A 21,019-nucleotide genomic window follows, 5' to 3' on the forward strand; every position below is an offset into this window, starting at 1 on the left:
GCACCAGCTGAGGTTGCTGGGCTGTAATATAAGAGCTGTGGTTAGGAGGCTGAGAAAGGTTTTCTTTCTTCTTTACTTTGATCCTGGTGAGGCTACATCTGGAAGAGTGTGTCCAGTTCTGGACCTCTCAGTTCAAGAAGGATCTCAAGGAATTGCCTGGAAGAATCCAGGGCAGAGCCACAAAAGTGATGGAGTGGAAACATCTTCTTTAGGAGGAGCGCCTGAGGGTGCTGGGGGTTGTGAGCTTGGAGAAGAGCAGCCTGAGAGGTGACCTCATTCATGCTTATACAGATGTAAATGTGAGTGCCAGGAGGCTGCGGCCAGGCTCTGCTGGGGGATGCCCAATGCCAGCACAAGGGGCAGTGAGTGGAGGCTGAGGCACAGGAAGTTCCATGGAAACATGAGGAGGATTTTTTTCCATGAGGGTGCCAGAACCTTGGCACAGGCTGCCCAGGGCAGTTGTGGAGTCTCCCTCTCTGGAGATATTCAACCCCCACCTGGATATGTTCCTCTGTGATCTGCTCTGGGTGCTCCTGCTCTGCAGAGGGGTTGGATTGGATGATCCTTCAAGGTCCCTTCCAGCCCCTGACAGCCTGTGCCTCACACAGAGAGGGGCAGCCTTTTGGGTGATTTTGTTTTGCTTCCCCACACTAGGCAACAGCTAAACTTCCCTTTGTTTAAACTGCACACAGAGGCTGGATCAGAAGCTGACAACCTGTGTGCCACATGAAGGCCGCTCACAAGTGCTCTTCTGCTCTCAGCAGGTGAGTGGAGAATTGGTTCTAGCATGTCTGAAGCCACAGGAAGAGCTTGTTTTCATTAAGAACTTGTCAGAAACACCTTTGTGTTTGCTTGTCTCCGTGAAAATGCCACACAGCTTTGCCCACAATATTTTCTTTCTTCTGAGTGCAGCCTCAGCAGGTTTGCTGATGACATCAAGCTGTGTGGTGCAGCAGCCAGGCTGGAGGGCAGGGATCCATCCAGAGGTTCCTGGGCAGGCTGCACAGCTGGGCACAAGCCAAGCTCAGGAGGTTCAGCAAGACCAAGTGCAAGGTCCTGCAGCTGGGTTCAGGCAATGCCAAGCACCAATGCAGGCTGGGCAGTGAGTGGCTGGAGAGCAGCCCTGGGGAGAGGGACTTGGGGGTGCTGCTGGAGGAGAAGCTCAGCAGGAGCCAGCAGTGTGCACTTGCAGCCCAGAGAGCAACCAGAGCCTGGGCTGCAGCAGCAGAAGTGTGGCCAGCAGGGCCAGGGAGGGGATTCTCCCCCTCTGCTGTGCTCTGCTGAGACCCCATCTGGAGTCTTGTCCCAGAGGCTCCAGAGCTGGATGCAGGAGGGATGTGGAGATGCTGGAGAGTGTCCAGAGCAGGGCCAGGAGGATGCTCAGAGGCTGCAGCAGCTCTGCTGTGAGCACAGACTGAAAGAGTTGGGGTTGTGCAGGCTGGAGCAGAGGAGGCTCCCAGGTGACCTTCTTGTGGCCTTCCAGAATCTGAAGGGGGCTACAAAAACACTGGGGAAGGACTTTTGAGGCTGTCAGGGAGTGCCAGGACTGGGGGGAATGGAGCAAAGCTGGAGGTGGGGAGAGTCAGGCTGGAGGTGAGGAGGTAATTGTTGAGCAGGAGAGTGGTGAGAGGCTGGAATGGGTTGCCCAGGGAGGTGGTTGAGGCCCCATGGCTGGAGGTGTTTGAGACCAGGCTGGCTGAGGCTGTGTGCAGCCTGCTCTAGGGTAGGGTGTCCCTGGGCATGGCAGGGGGGTTGGAAGTGGCTGCTCCTTGTGCTCCCTTCCAGCCCTGACTGATTCTATGACTCTAAGTAAGTTACATTTCAAGCTAATAAACATCAAAATAGATGCAGAGAAGGCTACTGATGTAAGCAGGAATGTAAAACAATTGGGGGAGCAAAATAACCTTTTGAATCAATGCTCTTGTTCCAGCAGAATACACTTAAAGGCACAGTTCAGCTTTTCATCTCAGATGCTCCCAAGGTAAGTGTTGTTATCTATTTCTGCAAGTCTTTCAATGAGCAGTGTTAATCACATCCTCTGCACAGAAGAGCTTCTTCTCCCTGCACCACCCCCCCCAACACAGAGTATCAAAGTGATTGCCTGGCAGGCTACAAAGCACCAATTCAGGCTTAGCTAATTTGCACTTACTCCATAAAACAGAAGAGATCACCCAGGGAATGGGATTTGCAGGAAGCAGCTCTGTACAGCCTCTTCATGCTGCAGAGGTAGAATCCATCTGCTTGGTTGCTGCCATTCCCCAACTGAAGGTGAACAGCTGCACTCTGTGTTCATCCAAAGAGTGAGCTTCAAAAGCCACCTACCCAGCTCAGGAGGCTGTAATTACAGTTCCTATGAAGAGCCATTAAAGCTGTGTGCTAGAATCTGTTTCTGTGGCAAGAAAGCTTCCTGGCTATACATTCTGGTAGTGATAGGACTGGGGGGAATGGAGCAAAGCTAGAAATGGGCAGATTCAGACTCGATGTCAGGAAGAAGCTCTTTACCATGAGTGGAGAGCCTGGAATGGGTTGCCCATGGAGGTGATAGAAGCCTCATCCCTGGAGATGTTTAAGGCCAGGCTGGATGAGGCTCTGGACAGCCTGATCTAGTGTGAGGTGTCCATGCCCATGGCAGGGGGTTGAAACTGGTTGATCCTTGTGGTCCCTTCCAACCCTGACTGATTGTATATAGGGACAAGGACCTCAGGTGCTGTGGATGTGAAGATGTCTTTTAGCTACCTGATGCCAAGCAGAGCTTTCTTCCAACTGACTTTCCTGTTCACCTTTTTTGTGTGGGACTCATGCAGAGTTAAGAAAAATACATTTTTCTGCCCCATTTTTAGTGCATTCAGAGAATTACTTGGGTTGGAAGAGACCTTAAACATCATCCTGTTTCAACCTCCTGCCAAGGGCAGAGACATCTACCACCAGCCCAGGTTGCTCAAGGCCTCATTCAGCCTGGCTTTGAACACCTCTAGGGAGGGACACTCACAACCTCCCTGGACAACCTGTCCCAATGCCTCCCCACCTTCACTGTAGAGGATTTCTTCCTCATCTCCCCTCTTCCAGCTTCCATGCATTCCCTCTTATCACTGAAAGCCCTTGTCAAAAGTCCCTTCCCAGCTCTCCTGTAGCCCCCTTCAAGTACTAGAAGGCTGCTCTAAGGTCTCCCTGGAGCCTTCTCTTCTCCAGGCTGAACAGCCTCAGCTCATTCAGCCTGTCCCTACAGGGGAGGTTCTCCAGCCCTTTGAGCATTAGCCCAAGTTGCTCAAGGCCTCATCCAGCCTGGCCTTGAACACCTCCAGGGAGAGGCCACTGCTTTGTGAGTCCTCTGAGACCTAATACAACACAACCTGACCTGCCCACATGCTGAAAAATGAAGCAAACACAAGACCCATCCATCAGAAACTGATGTCCATTCCCTCTGGAGCTCAGTTGACTCTGGTACTCAGAGGGATCTTCCCAATAAAGAATGATGCCAACTTAGTTCCTTTTGGAATGTCATTTCTAAAGCCACAAACATGTTTTTGCCTTTAGAGACCAAAGGCAGTGGCTCCAAATCACAATCCCACACCTGGGATTTACTCCTCACACGGGGTTAGTTTGATCCTGTTGACACACAGAGCTTTTGTGTCTCTAAGGATGGCAAAAGACACTTGTTCCTAATACAGCTGTGCTCACAGGAAAGCAGGCATCCTGCACTCCACAGAGGATCAGCAGGGGATATAAAAGTTGATGAAAAACGTGGTAAATTACATGGATCTTTTTTAGAGAGGCCACCACAGGCTAAATGGAAATACCTGTTTAAGAAAGATGCTGAGGTGCTGGAAGGTGCCCAGAGAAGGGCACTGAGGCTGAGGAGAGGCTGAGGGAGCTGGGGGTGTGCAGCCTGCAGCAAGAGGAGGCTCAGGGCAGAGCTCATTGCTGTCTACAACTACCTGAAGGGAGGTTGTAGCCAGGTCGGGTTGGGCTCTGCTCCCAGGGACAGTATGAGGAGATACAGTCTCAAGCTGTGCCAGGGGAGGTCCAGGCTGGGTGACAGTGAGAAGTTCTTCACAGCAAGAGTGATTTGCATTGGAATGGGCTGCCTGGAGAGGTGATGGGGTCCCTGGAGGTGTTTAAAAGGAGACAGCATAAGGGACTTAGTGCCATGGTTTAGTTGATTAGAAGGTGTTAGGTGATAGGTTGGACTTGATGACCTCAAAGGCCATCTTTTCCTTCCCCACGCTCAATGTCTGCTCCCAGCCCCTCCCAAACCTCACAGACTGATTCTCTCCAAGACATTCTGGTTCTGTTGTGCCACTGAAAATAGAAGGAAAAAAAAGAACCCCCAAAAGAAGAGAATTTAATTCTTGTGCTATTCTAGTTTCCATTGCCAGAGTGCCTTTAAATTGCTCCTGAATGAAGTAGAAAGTTCAAGTTAATTGGAGATGAGGATCCACGTAGCAAATTATCTTAGCACTAATGGTATGGAAGAAAGGAGCCTGATTAGTAAACCCTGCTGGAGACTTGCAGTGTGAGAAGCTGCAAGATGTCAGAACTGAATCAGAGAGGTGAAGATCAATAGTTCTTTAATCAATGGTGGATTACAGTGGGATTTATTCTGCTGGAATCAGTGGGGGCAGGTAAATTACCCACTGAGATTAATTACTGGCAAGGGGGGATGCAAACAGAGGAGTGCAGCTATCTTTCTGACAACTGTAAGAGGCAAGAAGGACATCAGTGGGAGCACAGAGCTATTGCCTGAGTCTCTGCTGGTGACCAATGACACCTTCATCAAACTCCTTAGAAGAAACTGCCTCAAGGCCTGTGTATTCCCAAGCCCCACAAATATTGCAGCCCAAAATAAAAAGCAGAAGCACCAAGTTTGGGGTTTCAATCTGCTGGGCTGCTACAGCAAGTAGCAAGAAGGACAGCAGTGGAAGCACAGAGCTATTGCCCGAGTCTCTGCTGGTGACCAATGACAGCCTCATCAAACTCCCAGCACCTCTTAGCTCCTTATCTGCCTCAAGGCCTGTGTATTCCCAAGCCCCACAAATGTTGCAACCCAAAATACAAAGCAGAAGCACCAAGTTTTGGGTTTCGACCTGCTGGGCTGCTACAGCTTTTGGGCTTGTAAAAATTCTGCTTTATGAAGGCAGTTCACAAGAGACAGGGACCTGCTGCAGAGAGGCCAATGGATGACTGGGGGACTTGAGCACCTCCCCTATGGAGAGAGACTGAGAGCCCTGGGGCTGTTTAGTCTGGAGAAGAGAAGGCTGAGAGGAAATCCGATCAATGTCTATAAATACCTGAGGGGTGGGGGGCAAGTGGAGGAGGCCAAGCTCTTTTTGGTGGTCTGCAGCAATAAGACAAGGAGCAACAGCTACAAACTGGAACAGAAAAGGTTTCACGTCAACAAGAGGAGAAACTTCTTTACAGTGAGGGTGACAGAGCCCTGGAGCAGGCTGCCCAAAGAGGTTGTGGAGTCTCCTTCTCTGGAGACTTTCCAAACCCACCTGGGTGCATTCCTGTGTGGACTACCTTGGGTGATCCTGCCTTTAGCAGTGGGGGCTGGACTGGATGGTGTCTGGAGGTCCCTTCCCACCTCTACCATTCTGTGAAAGCTCTTAGGCATAGAGCTAAAGAACAACAGCTTGGTGCACAAAGATGCTGATGACATTTACAGCCCCTGCTGCAGTCAGAGGATTGTCTGAGCTGCTGTGGGGCTCTGCCTGTTAGGGTTCTCCATGTAATCCATCAATACTTTTGGCACTCAGCACTATAGTGCCCAAATCCTGACTGCTAATGCATCACACAGGGGTGCTAAACACTGAGAACTAAGCAGGCTAAGCAGAGAGAGAAATCAGAGAGCAGCCCTTGGAAGAAGACTGATTTAGAAACAAATTCTAAACTGAAATTACTGTGAGTGGGAGCTACTTAAGGCATTTACTAACACAAAATAAAAAACAAACAGAGCTGACAGCTTAGCTTCTCAGTGCTTGATTTTTCTACCAGCTTGAGGGAAAGGTGTCTCAGTGGTCTCCCCCTCATCATTTTCCATTAACTTACCTTATCAGAAGACAGCAGGATGCAAAGGGTCCAGCAGATCTGAACTGTGCTGGACATAATCAGTTGGGTTGATGTGCTTGCTTACTTTGGTTATTAGCAGTAAAGGTTTGAGAGGTTTCTCTCTTGAACTTTGGTCAGATGGCTGCAACTTCTCCATCTTATTTCTTATAGCAAGCATTTCTGAGAGTATTTTGAACTTTGAAGCCATGTCCTGCTGTGAGCCAGCCCAGCTCTGCTCAGGGCTCCCCCTGCTCAGCTCAGGCTCTGCTCACTCAGGCACTTTCTGCAGCTCAGGGCAGCTTGGCACAGCCAGGGGCTGCTGCTGGCAGGGAGAAGCTGGTAGGGACAGGTCCTGCCAAGGGTTGGGCTGCACAAAGGCTCTGCCTGGGATCTCCTCCTGGGCACACCAAGGCCACTGCCACAGCTTGTGCCACACCTCGAGGGGCAGGAAGTCACAGGTGGTACCTGAAGGGAGGAATGGACAGGACAGGTGAGGCTCAACTGCCCACCAAGGGATAGCAGCCCATGGATGGCATCTTCAGGAGCAAGCTGAAGGATTACCACAGTCAAGACTCTTCTCCATGGCCGGTGTCCCAGGAGGACTCTGTCCCTCTTTCTTCTATCCCCATCTCTGTGTTCCTAGATCCACTTCCAGAATCCAGTTCTCTTCTACAATGGCACTTGCCCAGTGCCTGCCCCCAGCAGCAGTGGTGCCAGTGGTGCTGCCATTGCCATCAGGGGGTGGGTTCCGTGTTGGCTTGTGTCTCTCTGTCTCTGTTTTGTTGGGTGGTTACCATTTCTATCCCAGCTGGGTCAGTTTCTTTCCTAGCCCATCAGTCTCTCTCCCTTCTTGCCTTTCCTTATGGGAAGGCAGAAGAATTCCTGGAGAGCCTCTGGCACTCAGCTGGTGGCCAGCCCAGCCCTGACCCCTTGGCACACCCTCCCAGCTATCTTGGCCCAGTAAATTCAGTGGGATTTTCCCTCTGAATTTTCTTAGCTGCCAGCAGTTGTGTGCATGTGGCAAATCAGGAAGGTTCTTTATTTGGCAAAAGGCAAGGTTCAGACAAACACCATAGAAAAAAACCCTCTGTTTTATAATCCCACCTGCAGGATACCCACTTTCACTGAAGGAAGAGTCCCACTGGAGCACAGTCTTTCCCAGATAATTTCTTATTTCAAAGCAGGTCATAAAAATAGTCCAGGCCTTGTCCCAGTTCCCAGATGGATATTCCAGTGCCCAATTCTTTTGCAAGTTCTAAGCGCAACTGGATAGACTAAGACAAAGAGACATAAAGCAGGGACATCAGTCAGGGCCAGCAGACACTGCATGCTCCCACCTCGTCATGCCACTGTCAGACTTGCCAAACACACAGAACCATAGAATCAGTCAGGGGTGGAAGGCACCACAAGGATCAGCCAGTTTCAACCCCCTGCCATGGACAGGGACACCTCACACTACATCAGGCTGTCCAGAGCTTCATCCGGCCTGGCCTGAAACACCTCCAGGGATGAGGCTTCCACCACCTCCCTGGGAAACCTGTTCCAGGGTCTCACCACCCTCATGCTGAAGAACTTTTTGACTGGACAGGGCTGGGTGCTAGGTTGGACTGGATAATCTTGGAGATCTCTTCCAACCTGGTTGATTCTGTGATTCTATGAACGTCTTCCTAACATCCAGTCTGAACCTCCCCATTTCTACCTTGGTTCCATTCCCCCCTGTCCTATCACTACCTGACAGCCTGAAAAGTCCCTCCCCAGCTTTCCTGTAGGTCCCCTTAAGGTACTGAAAGGTCACAATAAGGTCACCTGGGAGCCTTCTCCTCTCCAGATTGAACAGCCCTCCTTGAAGCAGGGGCTGAAGAGCTCAGTATGTATTTCAAACACTCTCTGGTTAGCAAGCAGCCATTCGGTAAGAGACAATTAATTGCCCCAGTTAATTCAGTGACCTCATAAAAAACAAGCAGCTAAACAGACAAAAGGCCAGAGGAATAAATCAGCTTTATGAACTCTGAGGACTGCTCTAACTGAGGCTCTCATTTCACGACAGGCAGGCATTCCAACTCACCCAGAAATGTCCCAGGGGGGAAATAAAACTTTCTCAATGAAGACAATTAGAACAACTTGTCAAAGCCCATCAAGATCCTGTACCTACCCTTGCCTTCTCCCAGGACACAGTCCCCATTTTCATTATCACAGTTCTATTTTAAAGAGGCTCTGGGAGATGGATAGCTTCAAGTCTCTCTGTTTGCGCTCCAGCCATTGATTTTGAGGTACTGAAGCCAGTGGTTTAGGAGGGAGGCAGTGTCATAATTCATTGCTGCCCTTCTGTCAGTCCAGACAAGAGGAATAGTTGTGTTCCAATCTTTGACACTCAGGTTTTCTTACTCTGAAGCACAGCACTGCAATAATGTTGGACCTGCTCACACCAGGGATGTTTCCATGGCAAACAGAACCAAGCATTAAGGCATTGTGGGCCTGTCCTTCACCACTGATGATGAGCAAATCAATTTTGAGCAACCTGTCAGTGATGGTAACATTAAAAAGGGGCAGAAAAACACTTGTCAAGAGACAGGAAAATGAAATCTTCCCTGAGCATCCTGATCACCATTAGGTGAATCACTCTTTGGCTTGCCCCAGCATACACACAGAATTCATGGATTCATGGAATGGTTTGGGTTGGAAGGGACCTTAAGGATCAGCCAGTTCCAACCCCATGCCATGGGCAGGGACACCTCCCACCAGCACAGATTGCTCAAGGCCTCCATCAGCCTGGCCTGGAACACCTCCAGGCAGGAGGCAGCCACAGCCTCCCTGGGCAACCTGTGCCGGTCTCTCCCCACCCTCACTGCCAAGAATTTCTTCCTCATCTCTACTCTCAATCTCCTCTCAGCCCAAAGCCATTGTCCCTCATCCTCGCACTCCCAGACCATCCAAACTCCATGTGCAGCTCTCCTGGAGCCCCTTCAGGTAGTAAAATGCAGCTCTAAGGTCTCCCTGCAGCCTTCTCTTCTCCAGGCTGTACAGCCTCAACTCTCACAGCCTCTGCAGCCTCCGATCACCTTTGTGGCCTCCTCTGGAGCCTCTCCAGCAGCTCCAGGTCATTCTTGTGCTGGGTTCCCCAGCACTGGAGGCACTGCTGCAGGTGAGGGCTGAGCAGAGGGGCAGAATCCCCTCCCTGTGCTGCTGCTCTGCCTGCTCTGGCTGCAGCCAGCACACAGCTGGCTCTGGGCTGCCAGCCACCAGTGCTGGCTGCTGGGCACTTTGGCACCAACTGACACCCCCAAGGCCTTCTCCTGCAGGCTGCTCTCAGCCACTCCTCACCCAGCCTGGATCTGTGCTGATCAGTACTTCAAGGGTGGGTGTGAGGAGGGCAGCAGCAGGCTTTGTTCAGTGATGCCCAGTGCCAGGACAAGGAGGAACAGGCACACACTTGAACATAACATGAGGAGCAACTGCTGTAATTTCAGGGTGCCAGAGCACTGGGGCAGGCTGCTCAGAGAAGTGGTGGAGTCTCCATCTCTGGACACATTGAAAACCTGCCTGGATGTGTTCCTGTGTGGCCTCTAGGTGAAGCTGCATTGGCAGGGGGGTTGGACTCAACCTCCAGAGGTCGCTTCCAGCCTCTGCCATTCTGTGATTCTCTGAAAATCTAAAGACAGCTTCCCAGCAATTAGGGCTGCAAGTAACCATTTTATCCTTCATCCTGGTACACTGCAGGCTGCAGTGGAGACAGAAATTCTATGCCCTGCCAAAGGACCTGAATAAGGCCAAATGCTTCAGTTTTCAAAGCACTCCAGGATGTTCCACAGGAGCAAGAAACCAGATTCAGGCTGCCAGGGAGTGGCAGGGCCCTTTCACAGAGGAAGGCAAAAGCTCCCCATAGTTCCAGCCAACAGAATCAGAAGGAAACTATCTTCTGTCTCCTGCCTGACCATCAAGATGTCTGTGAGCAATGAATTGTGCACTCAAACAGAACTTCTCAGAGCACTGCTTTGCACTGCTGTGTCTCTGTGCACTCAAGCACATCCTCTCAGAGCACTGCTTTGCTCTGCTGTGTCTCTGTGCACTCAAATAGACCCTCTCAGAGCACTGCTTTGCCCTGGTGTGTCTTTATCCACTGAAATAGATCTTCTCAGAGCATTGGTTTGCTCTGGTGTGTCTCTGTGCACTCAAACAGATCCTCTCAGGGCACTGCTTTGCCCTGGTGTGTCTGTTTGTAGGCATGACTCAACTTCAAACATCTCCAACTCCCTTGATGCATGAGATAGGAAAAAACCAATCTTGTACAAGCAGCTGAAGCTTTGGATCATAAAAACTACATGAGGGTAAACTTCTTCCACGATAGCCCAAAACCAGTTTAGCACTTCATGAAGTGTCTCAATAATCACAGAATCACAGAATGTCAGGGGCTGGAAGGGACCTCCAAAGCTCCAATCCACCCCCCTGCAGAGCAGGATCACCCAGAGCAGATCACACAGGAACACATTCAGGCAGCTCTTGAGTATCTCCAGAGAGATACTCCACAACCCCTCTGGGCAGCCTGTGTCAGGCTTCTGGCACCCTCACAGGGAAAAAATTCCTTCTCATGTTTAAAGGAAACTTCCTATGCCTCAGCTTCCACCATTGCCCCTTGTGCTGGCATTGGGCATCCCCCAGCAGAGCCTGGCTGCAGCCTCCTGGCACTCACCTGCACATCTTTATAAGCATGAATGAGGTCACCTCTCAGCTCCTCCTCTCCAAGTTCCCTCAGGCTCTCCTTGTAACAGAGCTGTTCCATTCCCTTCAGCATCTTTGTGGCTCTGTGCTGGAGCCTCTCAAGCAGTTCTATGTCCCTCTTGAAATGGAAGGCCCAGAACTGGACACAGTACTCCAAATGTGGCCTCACCTCTCTTGTCCCTAGCAGCCCTCTGAGGTGGGGAGGTGGCACCTACCTTCAGTGTTGGGTAGAAGACAGCATGCTTCCCTCCCTTACTTCTGCAAAACAGCAAAGCAAAACAGTTACCACAGCTTTGACAGTGTCCCACAGTTTTTTTTTAGCTGAGCTTATAATTCAAACCCAGATTGGTTCCTTGCCACAAGAAGGAAACCAAGGCAGTGCTGAAGACAAGAGCTGATTTTCTTTTGAAGACATTAGTGTTGTTAAAAAGAAGATGGATGCAGCACATGAGCATTAACAGAATGGCCTTTAGTAGCTCCTGTCTTTGGGATTTCTCACTCAGTGTGCCTTCCTCTCTGGAAGCTCAGGCACTCAGACACTCTTGCCATCAACTTCCACACATTCTGTACTTTTCCATTCATCACCCAGCCTGGATCAGAAATGGTGTGGTCAGTAGGACCAGCAAAGTGACTGTGGCCCTGTATTGGCCACTGGAGAGGCCACACTTTGAATGCTGGGTTCAGTTTTGGGGCTCTCACTCCAGAGAAGGGTCCAGAGAAGTACAACAAAGCTGGGGAAGGGTCTGGAAAACAGGGCTGGTGAGGAGCAGCTGAGGGAGCTGGGGGTGTTTAGCCCTGGAATAAAAGGAGAGCAAGAAGGTCTCCCCTCAGCCTCCTTTTCTCCAGGCAGAACAACTGCAAGTTCCCTCAGCTGCTCCTCACCAGCCCTGTTCTCCAGACTCTTCACTACCTTCATTGCCCTTCTTTGCACCCTCTCCAGCACCTCAATGTCTTTCTGGTCCAGGCCTTGACAAACCTTTTGGGGAAGAAACTGTTTCTCATATCCAACCTAAACCTCCCCTTAAGATTATTTCCTCTTGTCCTATCCCTTGTTAACAGGGAGAAGAGCCCAAGCCCCATCTGGTTGAAGGAGCAATGAGCTCTCCCCTCAGCCTCCTCTTCTCCAGGCTAAACAACTCCAGTTCCCTGGGGTCTTCACAAGGCCTGAGCTCTAGAACACAAGACATGCTTTGGCAGGAACTAGCAGGCTCTTGTTTGTATCATTTGATGATGGTTTTGTGTGTACTGCTCTATACTTAGTGCAGGTACAAGCCTGTGTGCATTGATCTATTTGTATGCAAACCCAGCATCACCACCCAGCCTCGGTGAGATGCTGCTGCTCCTTTTGAACAGCCTTTTTGCTAGCATAAGGAATCCTCTTGTTATTTCATGGTGAATTAGAGGAGGACAAAGAAAGCTGTGACCTTTTCCCCTCATGCTCTCAATGCTTTAAGAACTTACCTGGAAGTCACTGGATCTGATTCTCCCAACATTTCCCTCCAGTCCCTTTCATTTAGTGAAGGTGTTTTGCTTGACCTGGTTTATCACTAGGACCTGTAAACCCAGGCTCTTGTAGATTCACAGAATGAATTGGCTTGGGAAGGACCTTAAAGATCATCCAGTTCTAACCCCCTGCCATGGGCAGGGACACCTCCCACCAGCACAGGTTGCTGAAGGCCTCATCCAATCTGGCCTGGAACACCTCCAGCAACGAAGCACCCACAACCTCCCTGGGCAACCTGTGCCAGTGTCTCCCTGTCCTCACTGGCAACAATTTCTTCCCCAGTCTGAATCTCCCCTGGACTTAGTGCTGAGGTACAACACAAAGCAGCAGCTGTGTGAGGCTCTTGCAGCATGACCATGCAGAGGAGCTCAGCACCAGCTGATTAGGGCACTGCCCTGCTCCATGTAGGGGATACCACAGGTGGCACTGCCCTTGCTGTTGCACTATTTACACATGCACAAAACAGAGTAGCTGCATAACCAATACACCCACGTACATTTCCACAATCTTCCTGGGCAACCTGTGCCAGGGTCTCTCCATCCTCACTCTCGAGAATTTCTTCCTCATGTCCAGTCTGAATGTGCCCTCCTCAAGCTTCATTCAACTCCCTCTCATCCTGTCACTCCTAGCCCTTGTCTAAAGTCCCTCCTCAGCTCCCCTGGAGCCCTTTCAGCTACTGGAAGGCTGCTCTAAGGTCTGCCTGGAGCCTTCTCTTCTCCAAGCTGAACCACCCCAACTCTGCCAGCCTGTCACCATCCAAGAGGTTCTCCAACCCTCTGAGCATCTTCATGATGACTTTCTTCTCTTGGCCAAGTTGTTGGTAATCACCCAACAGCTCATAGTGCTAATCTCAGAGCCTCTGCTGAGCTGCCACTCAGCAAAGCACTTTGATGGAGAACCTCTGAAGATATGACTCACCAGACTTCCAAAGAGTGTTTTAGCTTAGGTTACTGCATTAATCCTTCTGGGATAGACTCCTCCTGCCCGAGGCACTCTTTTACTGTGTGCTTGAGTGTTGGCAAACAGATCCCAAACAGCAGAATTTCCACTTGCTGAGTTCAGCTGCGTGCTAGAGTTAACTGCTAATTCACTGTGTGCTGGGCCATGCTCCATAAAATGCTTGCAGGAAGGGTAAGGCAATAACTGTGACTCACCTTTTGTACTCAAAGTAGTGCTCGGCGATTTGGTCATCCCAGATGATTTTTGGCTTGTGCTCCTTCAAGGTTTCAATGTACCTGCAAAATCAACACCACAGAGATGGAACTGATGTGTCTGAACAGCAAGAGTGAAATCACAGTGCAGACATTTCTGAGACAGCACATTTACCAGCTTTAGACATTGAGCAGCTGTATCATGTTGAAGACTCTGTTAAAAAGTCTTCTTGCTGACACCTCATTTCCTAAGTCACTCTGCAATTTGCCATGTTTGCATTCTCAGGGCTCTCTTTTTTTTTTCAAGCAATGAATTAATTAATGTTCATCAATTGACAAATCTACAAGTGAAGGCACTGCTGCAATATCTCTACAGCCTGATTCCTCTGTGCTAAAGCAAAGGAACTGAAGTCATCCCTAGGCTGTGCCTGATTGTGTCCTCCAAGGCTAATTGCTACAGGAAAGACACTGAGGTGCTGGAGCAGGTCCAGAGGAGAGCAACAAAGCTGGGGAAGGGTCTGGAGAACAGGGCTGGGGAGGGGCAGCTGAGGGAGCTGGGGGTGTGAAGTGTGGAGAAGAGGAGGCTGAGGGCAGAGCTCATTGCTCTCTGCAGCTCTCTGAGAGGAGGCTGCAGTGAGATGCGGGTTGGGCTCTGCTCCCCAGTATCAGGTGACAGAAGGAGAGGAATTTGTGCCAGAGTAGGGCTAGGTTGGAGATGAGGAAAAATGTCTTTGCTGCAAGAGTGGTCAGGGATTGGCACAGGCTGCTCAGGGAGGTGGTGGAGTCCCCATCCCTGGAAGTGTTCCAGAAATGCGTGAACATGGCACTTGGAGACATTCTGGTGGCCTTGCAGTGCTTCAAGGTAGCTAGAAGAAAGCTGGGGACAGGCTTTTGAGCAGGGCCTGTTGTGAAATGACAAGGGATGATGGTTTGAACTGCAAGAGGGAGACTGAGAATGGAGAGAAGGGAGAAATGTTTGACCCTGAGGGTGGGGAGAGCCTGGCCCAGGCTGCCCAGAGGGGTGGGAGCTGCCCCATGGCTGGCACCACTGCAGGTCAGGGTGTGTGGGGCTGTGAGCAGCCTGCCCTGGTTGCAGATGTCCCTGGTGAGCGCAGGAAGGTTGGACTAAGTGACCTTTAGAACTCAGTTCCAGCCCAGGCCCTCTGTGATTCTAACATCCCTATGAAGAAGCTTTCAAACTCAAAGCCTAAGCAGAAGCAAAGGCTGCAGCCTGTTTGCAGTAAGGTCTGTTATTATTTTAAAGCTGCTTAGGCATGCAGAGCCTTTAATGAGAACTCCTCCTGACCAGGCACAGAGAATTTATCTGCCTTTCTCCTGCCTTCCAGGCATTTATCACCATGGGATGCAAGAGTGGAAACAAACAAGTTCATTTTCACATCCCATCCCTGTTGATGAGACTAGCTTCAAGTTTTAGTTGGGGGGGAAAAAGAAGCATTGGGCTCAACATTGTCTGGGGGAGCACCTGCTTGAAACTCATTAGCTTGGTTTTTAATTTGCCTCTAGTTAAGAGCAACAAAAACTCACAGTACAGAGTGCAAAACACTAAGCTCCTGTCTACATCATGGCAGTTGTGACTCAAGGCTTCTGCAAGTCAAGGTTTTTACAGCTGAGGCAGACAAGGTTGCTGTGGAAAGCCTGGCAGAGGCAGCAGCAAACCAGAAGCACACTGCCTTCTACTTCACACAGGCTTTCTACTGCCCTAACCTGGGAACAATCCATTCCCATTCTGCAGTCATCTGCCCCACTCATTGCAGGGCCCCACAAGATGTAGATTGATCTCCAGGGCCTCAAAGAGGAAAAGGGATAGGGCAGGGAACTCATCAGAGCCTTCCATCCTTCTTCTTTCCCCCTCTCACCTCACTCTTCTCCCGTGGATGCATATTTATTGCTGTTTTTCTCTCCTCTCTTTCTAATTTATCTGTTTCTATTGCCACTGTCCCAGTGTGAACCTGCTTTTACAGTCCTAGCCAGATGAATTTATTGGCTTCCCCATCTGTCAGCTGCTCTTAGTAGCTCTTTTCTTTTAGCAAGCAACCTCAGCAGCTGGGACAGGATGAACACTGAAAGCTCAGCTGACTGCCTTACCCTGCCTCATTCCTGGGAAGACTGTGAGCATTTCCTGATCAAGTCTTGCTGTGGCTCTGCTCTGAGCCTGAAACAAGGCCAGCACAGATAGAATGGTTTGGAAGGGACCTTAAAGATCATCCAAGTTCCACCTCCTACCATCCTGGGTTGCTCAAAGCCTCATCCAGCCTGGCCTTGAGCACTTCCAGGGAGGGAGCATCCACAGTCTTCCTGGGCAACCTGTACCAGTGTCTCCCCACCCTTACCACCAAGAATTTCTTCCTAATCTTCAGTCTCAATCTCCCCTCTCAAGCTTCAGTCCATTCCCTCCTGTTTTATCACTCCCACACTTTCTATAAAATCTCTCCCCAGCTCTCCTGGAGCCCCTCCAGGTACTGGAAGGCTGCTCTGAGGTCTGCCTGGAGCCTTCCCTTCTCCAGACTGAGCACCTCCAGGGAGGGGACATCCACAACCTCCCTGGGCAACCTGTTCCTGGTGTCTCCTAAACCCTCACTGCCAACAATTTCTTCCTAATATCCAGGGTCAGTATCCCCTCTCCCAGCTCAAAGCCATTGTCCCTCATCCTGGCACTCCCAGCCCTTGTAAAAATTCCCCCACCTTATCTTCTGTAGTTCCCTTCAGGTACTGGAAGGCAGCTCTAAGGTCTTCCCAGAGCCTTCCCTTCTCTGGGCAGAACAGCCCCAACTCTCTCATCTTGTCCCCATAGGGGAGGTTCTCCAGCCCTCTGATCATCTTCATGTCATCCTCTGGACCCTCTCCAGCAGTTCCAGGTCCTCCTCATGCTGGGGCCCCAGGAACTGGAGGCAGTGCTGCAGCTGGGGGCTCATGAGTGCAGAGTGAGACCCCACCTGGAGTTCTGCATCCAGCAGGATCCAGAGTCTTGCTGCTTCCCTACTGAAGTGCCTCTGCAGGGCGTACAGCAGGGACCACCATGGGGAGTAACAACAGGCAGAGGCCACCTGCATGGCCACCTGGCAGATAGCTGCTCCCCAAGAGGGATCTGCCATTCTGGGTCATTTCTCATACCCAAACCAACAGGTTTTTTTCCCACACAGCATCCCTTCATGACAACAGCTTAGGCATCAATCCAGCTGCCAGAACTGGACTTTGGAAGTCTGAAGGGTACAGCCAAGGGAAACCATGGCCCAGTAACACCCATGTGTTTAGAAATGACTTCCAGTCTGCTGCCACTGCAGTGCAGTCTGCACTCTTGAGCTGCAACCTACTGCCAAGTCACCAAGGGTCACCAGACAAGTGACAGCTCCTTGCCATGAACCCTTCTCCCTTCCCAAAGGGAAAAGAATGGCTAATGACAACAGTTTTAATTATGAAACAGGAAGTGTGGCAGGGAGGGTCTACTTCAGACCAACTTTTACAGGATTCAATTATTTATGCTGGCCTGTTGTAGCCATCTGCTGCTTTCTCTTTTAGCCTTCATTTCAGCTGGGGATAGGAGGAAGAGTGAGCACGCAGGGAGAGTTGTGCCTGGTGCAGTTCTGCCAAGGGTCAGGGCTGGGCTGGCCACCAGCTGAGTGCCAGAGGCTCTCCAGGAATTCTTCTGCCTTCCCAAAGAGAAAGGCAAGAAGGGAGAGAGACTGATGGGGTGGGAAAGAAACAGACCCAGCTGGGATGGGAATGAGAACAACCCAATGAAGTAGAGACAATGAGACACAAACCAACATGGAACCCACCCCCTGATGGCAATGGCAGCACCACTGGCACCACTGCTGCTGGGGCAGGCACTGGGCAAGTCCCAGACTGAAATCAACAGCAGATGGGAGCTGGATTCTGGAACTGGATCTAGGAACACAGGGATCGGGATGGAAGGAAGAAAGGACGCAGTCCTTATGGGACACTGTCAAGGGAAAAGAGTCTTGACCCTGGTGATCCTTTGGGATGAGTTTGGAACCAGGAGTATCCTGCCAAGGCTCTGCCTGAGACTTGCTCCTGGGCACACCACTGTAGAAGAGAATTGGATTCAGGAGTTGGATTCTGGAAATGGATTCAGGAACACAGAGATGGGGATAGAAGGCAGAAGGGGCTTGATCCTGGTGATCCCTCTGCTTGCTCCTGAAGATGCCATCCATGGGCTGCTATCCCTTGGTGGGCAGTTGAGCCTCACCTGTCCTGTCCAGTCCTCCCTTCAGGTACCATTTGTGACTTCCTGCCCCCAGAGGTGTGGCACAAGCTGTGGCAGTGGCCTTGGCATGCCCAGGAGTAAGTCTCAGGCAGAGCCTTTGTGCAGCCCAGCCCTTAGCAAGAACTACCCCCCACCAGCTTCTGGCTGTGCCAAGCTGCCCTGAGCTGCAAGAAGTGCCTGAGTGAGCAGAGCCTGAGCTGGGCAGGGACAGCAGTGAGCAGAGCTGGTTCTGGGCTGGCTCACAGTGGGGGACAACCCTCTGGCAGAAAGGGCACATCTTGGTCTACAGACACCAACTGTCATTTTTCTGACCCTGATACTCCAAACTCAGTGGGCAGCCTTGGACTGAGAGAAGCATTCCCTTCTGCAGAGTAAATGCCAAGCACAGGTATCCCAGAGCACCCCTAAAATCATTCCTGCCAAGGATGTGTAGCTCTGAACCCCACTAAGAAGGCTGCCCCCAAACACTACTGCGCTTTGTTGCACACTGAACTCGCAGCTGCAGGATCCAGAGGGAAAGTTGTCAGGATTTATGGCAGGTGCTCTGTTTCTGAGACACGTTTCTTCCAAAGCCTGAAAAATGCTGTGCCACTGGAATATGTTAAGGCAAACCCCAGGATCTATAGCCCCCCTGAAGAAGGTATTTATCTTCATGGGTAATGCTTCTTCACTAAGAATAGAAAGAAGCAAATCTCTGCTGTATCTTTTACAATATCCATTCTAGGAGAATATCTACCCTCACAGAGACATTTTACACCAGGATTTATTTATCAAGCTTGACTCTTCTAAGCCTCAGCTGCTTTGCTTTACTAGTCCTGAGTCACTCTTCAATAAAGAAGAGATACTGGGATGTGTCTAGAGGAGGGTGACAAAGCTGGTGAGGGGCCTGGAGCACAGCCCTGTGAGGAGAGGCTGAGGGAGCTGGGGGTGTGCAGCCTGCAGCAGAGGAGGCTCAGGGCAGAGCTCATTGCTGTCTGCAGCTGCCTGAAGGGAGGCTGTAGCCAGGTGGGGTTGGGTTCTGCTGCCAGGCAAGCAGCAACAGAACAAGGGGACACAGTCTCAAGTTGTGCCAGGGCAGGCCTAGGCTGGATGTTGTTAGGAAGTTGTTGCCAGAGAGAGTGATTGGCATTGGAATGGGCTGCCCAGGGAGGTGGTGGAGTGGCTGTGCCTGGAGGTGTTGAAGCCAAGCCTGGCTGGGGCACTTAGTGCCATGGTCTGGTTGATGGGCCAGGGCTGTGTGCTAGGTTGGACTGGTTGAGCTTGGAGCTCTCTTCCAACCTGCTTGATTCTGTGATTCTATGAAAGAAGCTTCAGTGAGAAGGAAACTGTTAGTGCACAACAACAAGCTTCTACCCATTCCCTCTCTGTTTTCCTGGCAGCACTGCTAAGGACATTCCCTCTCTTGTTACATCAGTACCAAAGAGGACTGGTCTGTGTCTCCACTGCCCTGTGTAGACTGGGACAGCATGGCAAAGGGTAAACAGCCATCACAGAAGATATGGATATAACTCCCTTCTATTTTATGTTCAATCCCAATTATCCAAACATTTTCACACGTTAGCCACTTAGGCTTTTCTTCAGCTAAGAAGGAAAGTTGGAGAAAATATCAAGAGCTAATAAAATCTGCAGACATTTTATAACTCTAAATTGAAAAAGTCTGTAAACTTGAGGCTCTTTTTCTTTTTATTTCCCTGGCCTGCTCTGCTTTTCAGAAGCTGATTCCTAAAGAACAGCTGCAAAATTTGCTGAATATACTACAAGCTACTAAATAATTCAACCATGAAACTAAGAGTTTTGATAACAGATGCCTTCAATGGCAATAAATGAAAGCAGAAAACGTGCAAGAGGAAAAGATTAGGTAGAGCAGTTGAGTTCTCACTCACTGGATGCTTACAAAAGGCAGAGGTGCTTTGTAATTTAACAATCTTTAGCTATCACTCTTGAAAATGCTTCTCTGAGCCTGCATAAACTGATGAATGGCCTAGCTGCAGAGTCACTCATTAGCATAACATCCTAGAGGTGTGTGTGCAGCAGTGCACAAGGTGCAGGGAGGGAAGCTGGTAACAGGCTGAAGAATGAAATCATCCAGTTGTGGAATGGGTTGGGTTGGAAGGGACCTTGAGCATCATCCAGTGCCAATCCCCTGCCATGGGCAAGGACACCTCCCACCAGCATAGGTTGCTCAAGGCTTCATCCAACCTGGCCTTCAACACCTCCAGGGAGGTTGTGGAGCATGGAATTACAGGATGTGATCACGTTCTATGATTCTGTGATCCACAACCTCCCTGGGCAACCTGTGCACCCTCACTGCCAACAATTTCTTCCTCATCTCCACTCTCACTCTCCCAGCTCAAAGCCATTGTCCCTCATCCTGGCACTCCCAGCCCTTGTCCAAAGTCCCTTCCTAGCTCTCCTGGAGCCCCTTCAGGTACTGGAAGATTGCTCTGAGGTCTCCCTGGACCCTTCTCTTCTCCAGGCTGCACAGCCCCAGCAATCTTAGCCTGTCCCCACAAGGGAGGTTCTCCAGCCCTCTGATTATCTTTGTGGCCTCCTCTGGACCCTCTCCTTCTCTGACATGGAACCATAACTAGACTGAGGCTGGGGTTACAAACCTGTCTGCCTACCATCAACACCACACAGCTCTTCAGCAGCTCCATTTTCTCTTTGCTTGTTGTTCTTCTATTTTTCAAGACACCTGAGGCTAGAGAATATGAACTTTTTTGTCCAGTGTAAATTATTTATGCCAACAACTGTTTCCTAAGTTGCTTTTTGTTGCATCAACTTTGCACATTTGCTGTTGAAATCTTTGCTGCTCTTGACCAAGCCTCAACTTCCTGGCTCAGCTATGATAATCATTTGTGCAGCCAATCTAACACATGGTAGGTCAGTGTTTATAGCAGGGCTTGCATTTGGCAGCTTTGGCTGTCTTGAAAGAATGAGTTGGTTGCCTCTAAAAGCTTTTGGATTCAGCCAATCTAACACATGGTAGGTCAGTGTTTATAGCAGGGCTTGCATTTGGCAGCTTTGGCTGTCTTGAAAGAACGAGTTGGTTGCCTCTAAAAGCTGTATCATCTGTACTGCCCTGCCTGCTCTGCCAAAGGGCACCCTCCTGTCTGGCAGAAGACAAGTTAATGGTAGAATAGTTGACAGTGCTGGAACAAAAAGCAGGGTTCAGGCAAGCTTACAGAAACAAAAGGCACATGAAAAGGGAATGAAATAAAGCATATCCTCACGAGCAAGCTCACCTAAGTGGGCTCTTCAGTGATACTAAATGAGCTTCAATTTGACTATGAGCTTCCACAAGCAAAGGATGGTAGTGTTAAACATGTATTTAAAGCTCCTGGAATGGTCTAT

The 21,019-nt window shown here is 50.3% G+C and overlaps 1 protein-coding gene and 1 long non-coding RNA gene across 6 annotated transcripts in view; one reads left to right on the forward strand and one right to left on the reverse strand.

Annotated features, from left to right (window-relative positions):
* The first annotated feature begins 93 nt into the window (after positions 1–93).
* On the forward strand, positions 94–1,959 carry LOC135185926 (uncharacterized). Its single transcript, XR_010306686.1, has 3 exons — positions 94–299; positions 655–764; positions 1,931–1,959. It is a non-coding gene; the product is annotated as an uncharacterized LOC135185926 (long non-coding RNA).
* A 5,096-nt stretch (positions 1,960–7,055) lies between these two features.
* Positions 7,056–21,019, reverse strand: part of CHID1 (chitinase domain containing 1) — a 127,168-nt gene continuing 113,204 nt past the window's right edge. For all 5 annotated transcript variants that reach the window (XM_064163128.1, XM_064163130.1, XM_064163131.1 and 2 more), the window contains 3 exons: positions 13,423–13,503; positions 10,980–11,022; positions 7,056–7,322 (listed from right to left, as the gene is read on the reverse strand). In XM_064163128.1, coding sequence (XP_064019198.1) covers positions 7,224–7,322; positions 10,980–11,022; positions 13,423–13,503 — 223 coding nt within the window. In that variant the 3' untranslated portion in view covers positions 7,056–7,223. The remainder of the gene's footprint in view (positions 7,323–10,979; positions 11,023–13,422; positions 13,504–21,019) is intronic.

This window comes from Pogoniulus pusillus, chromosome 24 (assembly GCF_015220805.1).
Source record: "Pogoniulus pusillus isolate bPogPus1 chromosome 24, bPogPus1.pri, whole genome shotgun sequence".
Classification (NCBI taxonomy): Eukaryota; Metazoa; Chordata; class Aves; order Piciformes; family Lybiidae; genus Pogoniulus; species Pogoniulus pusillus.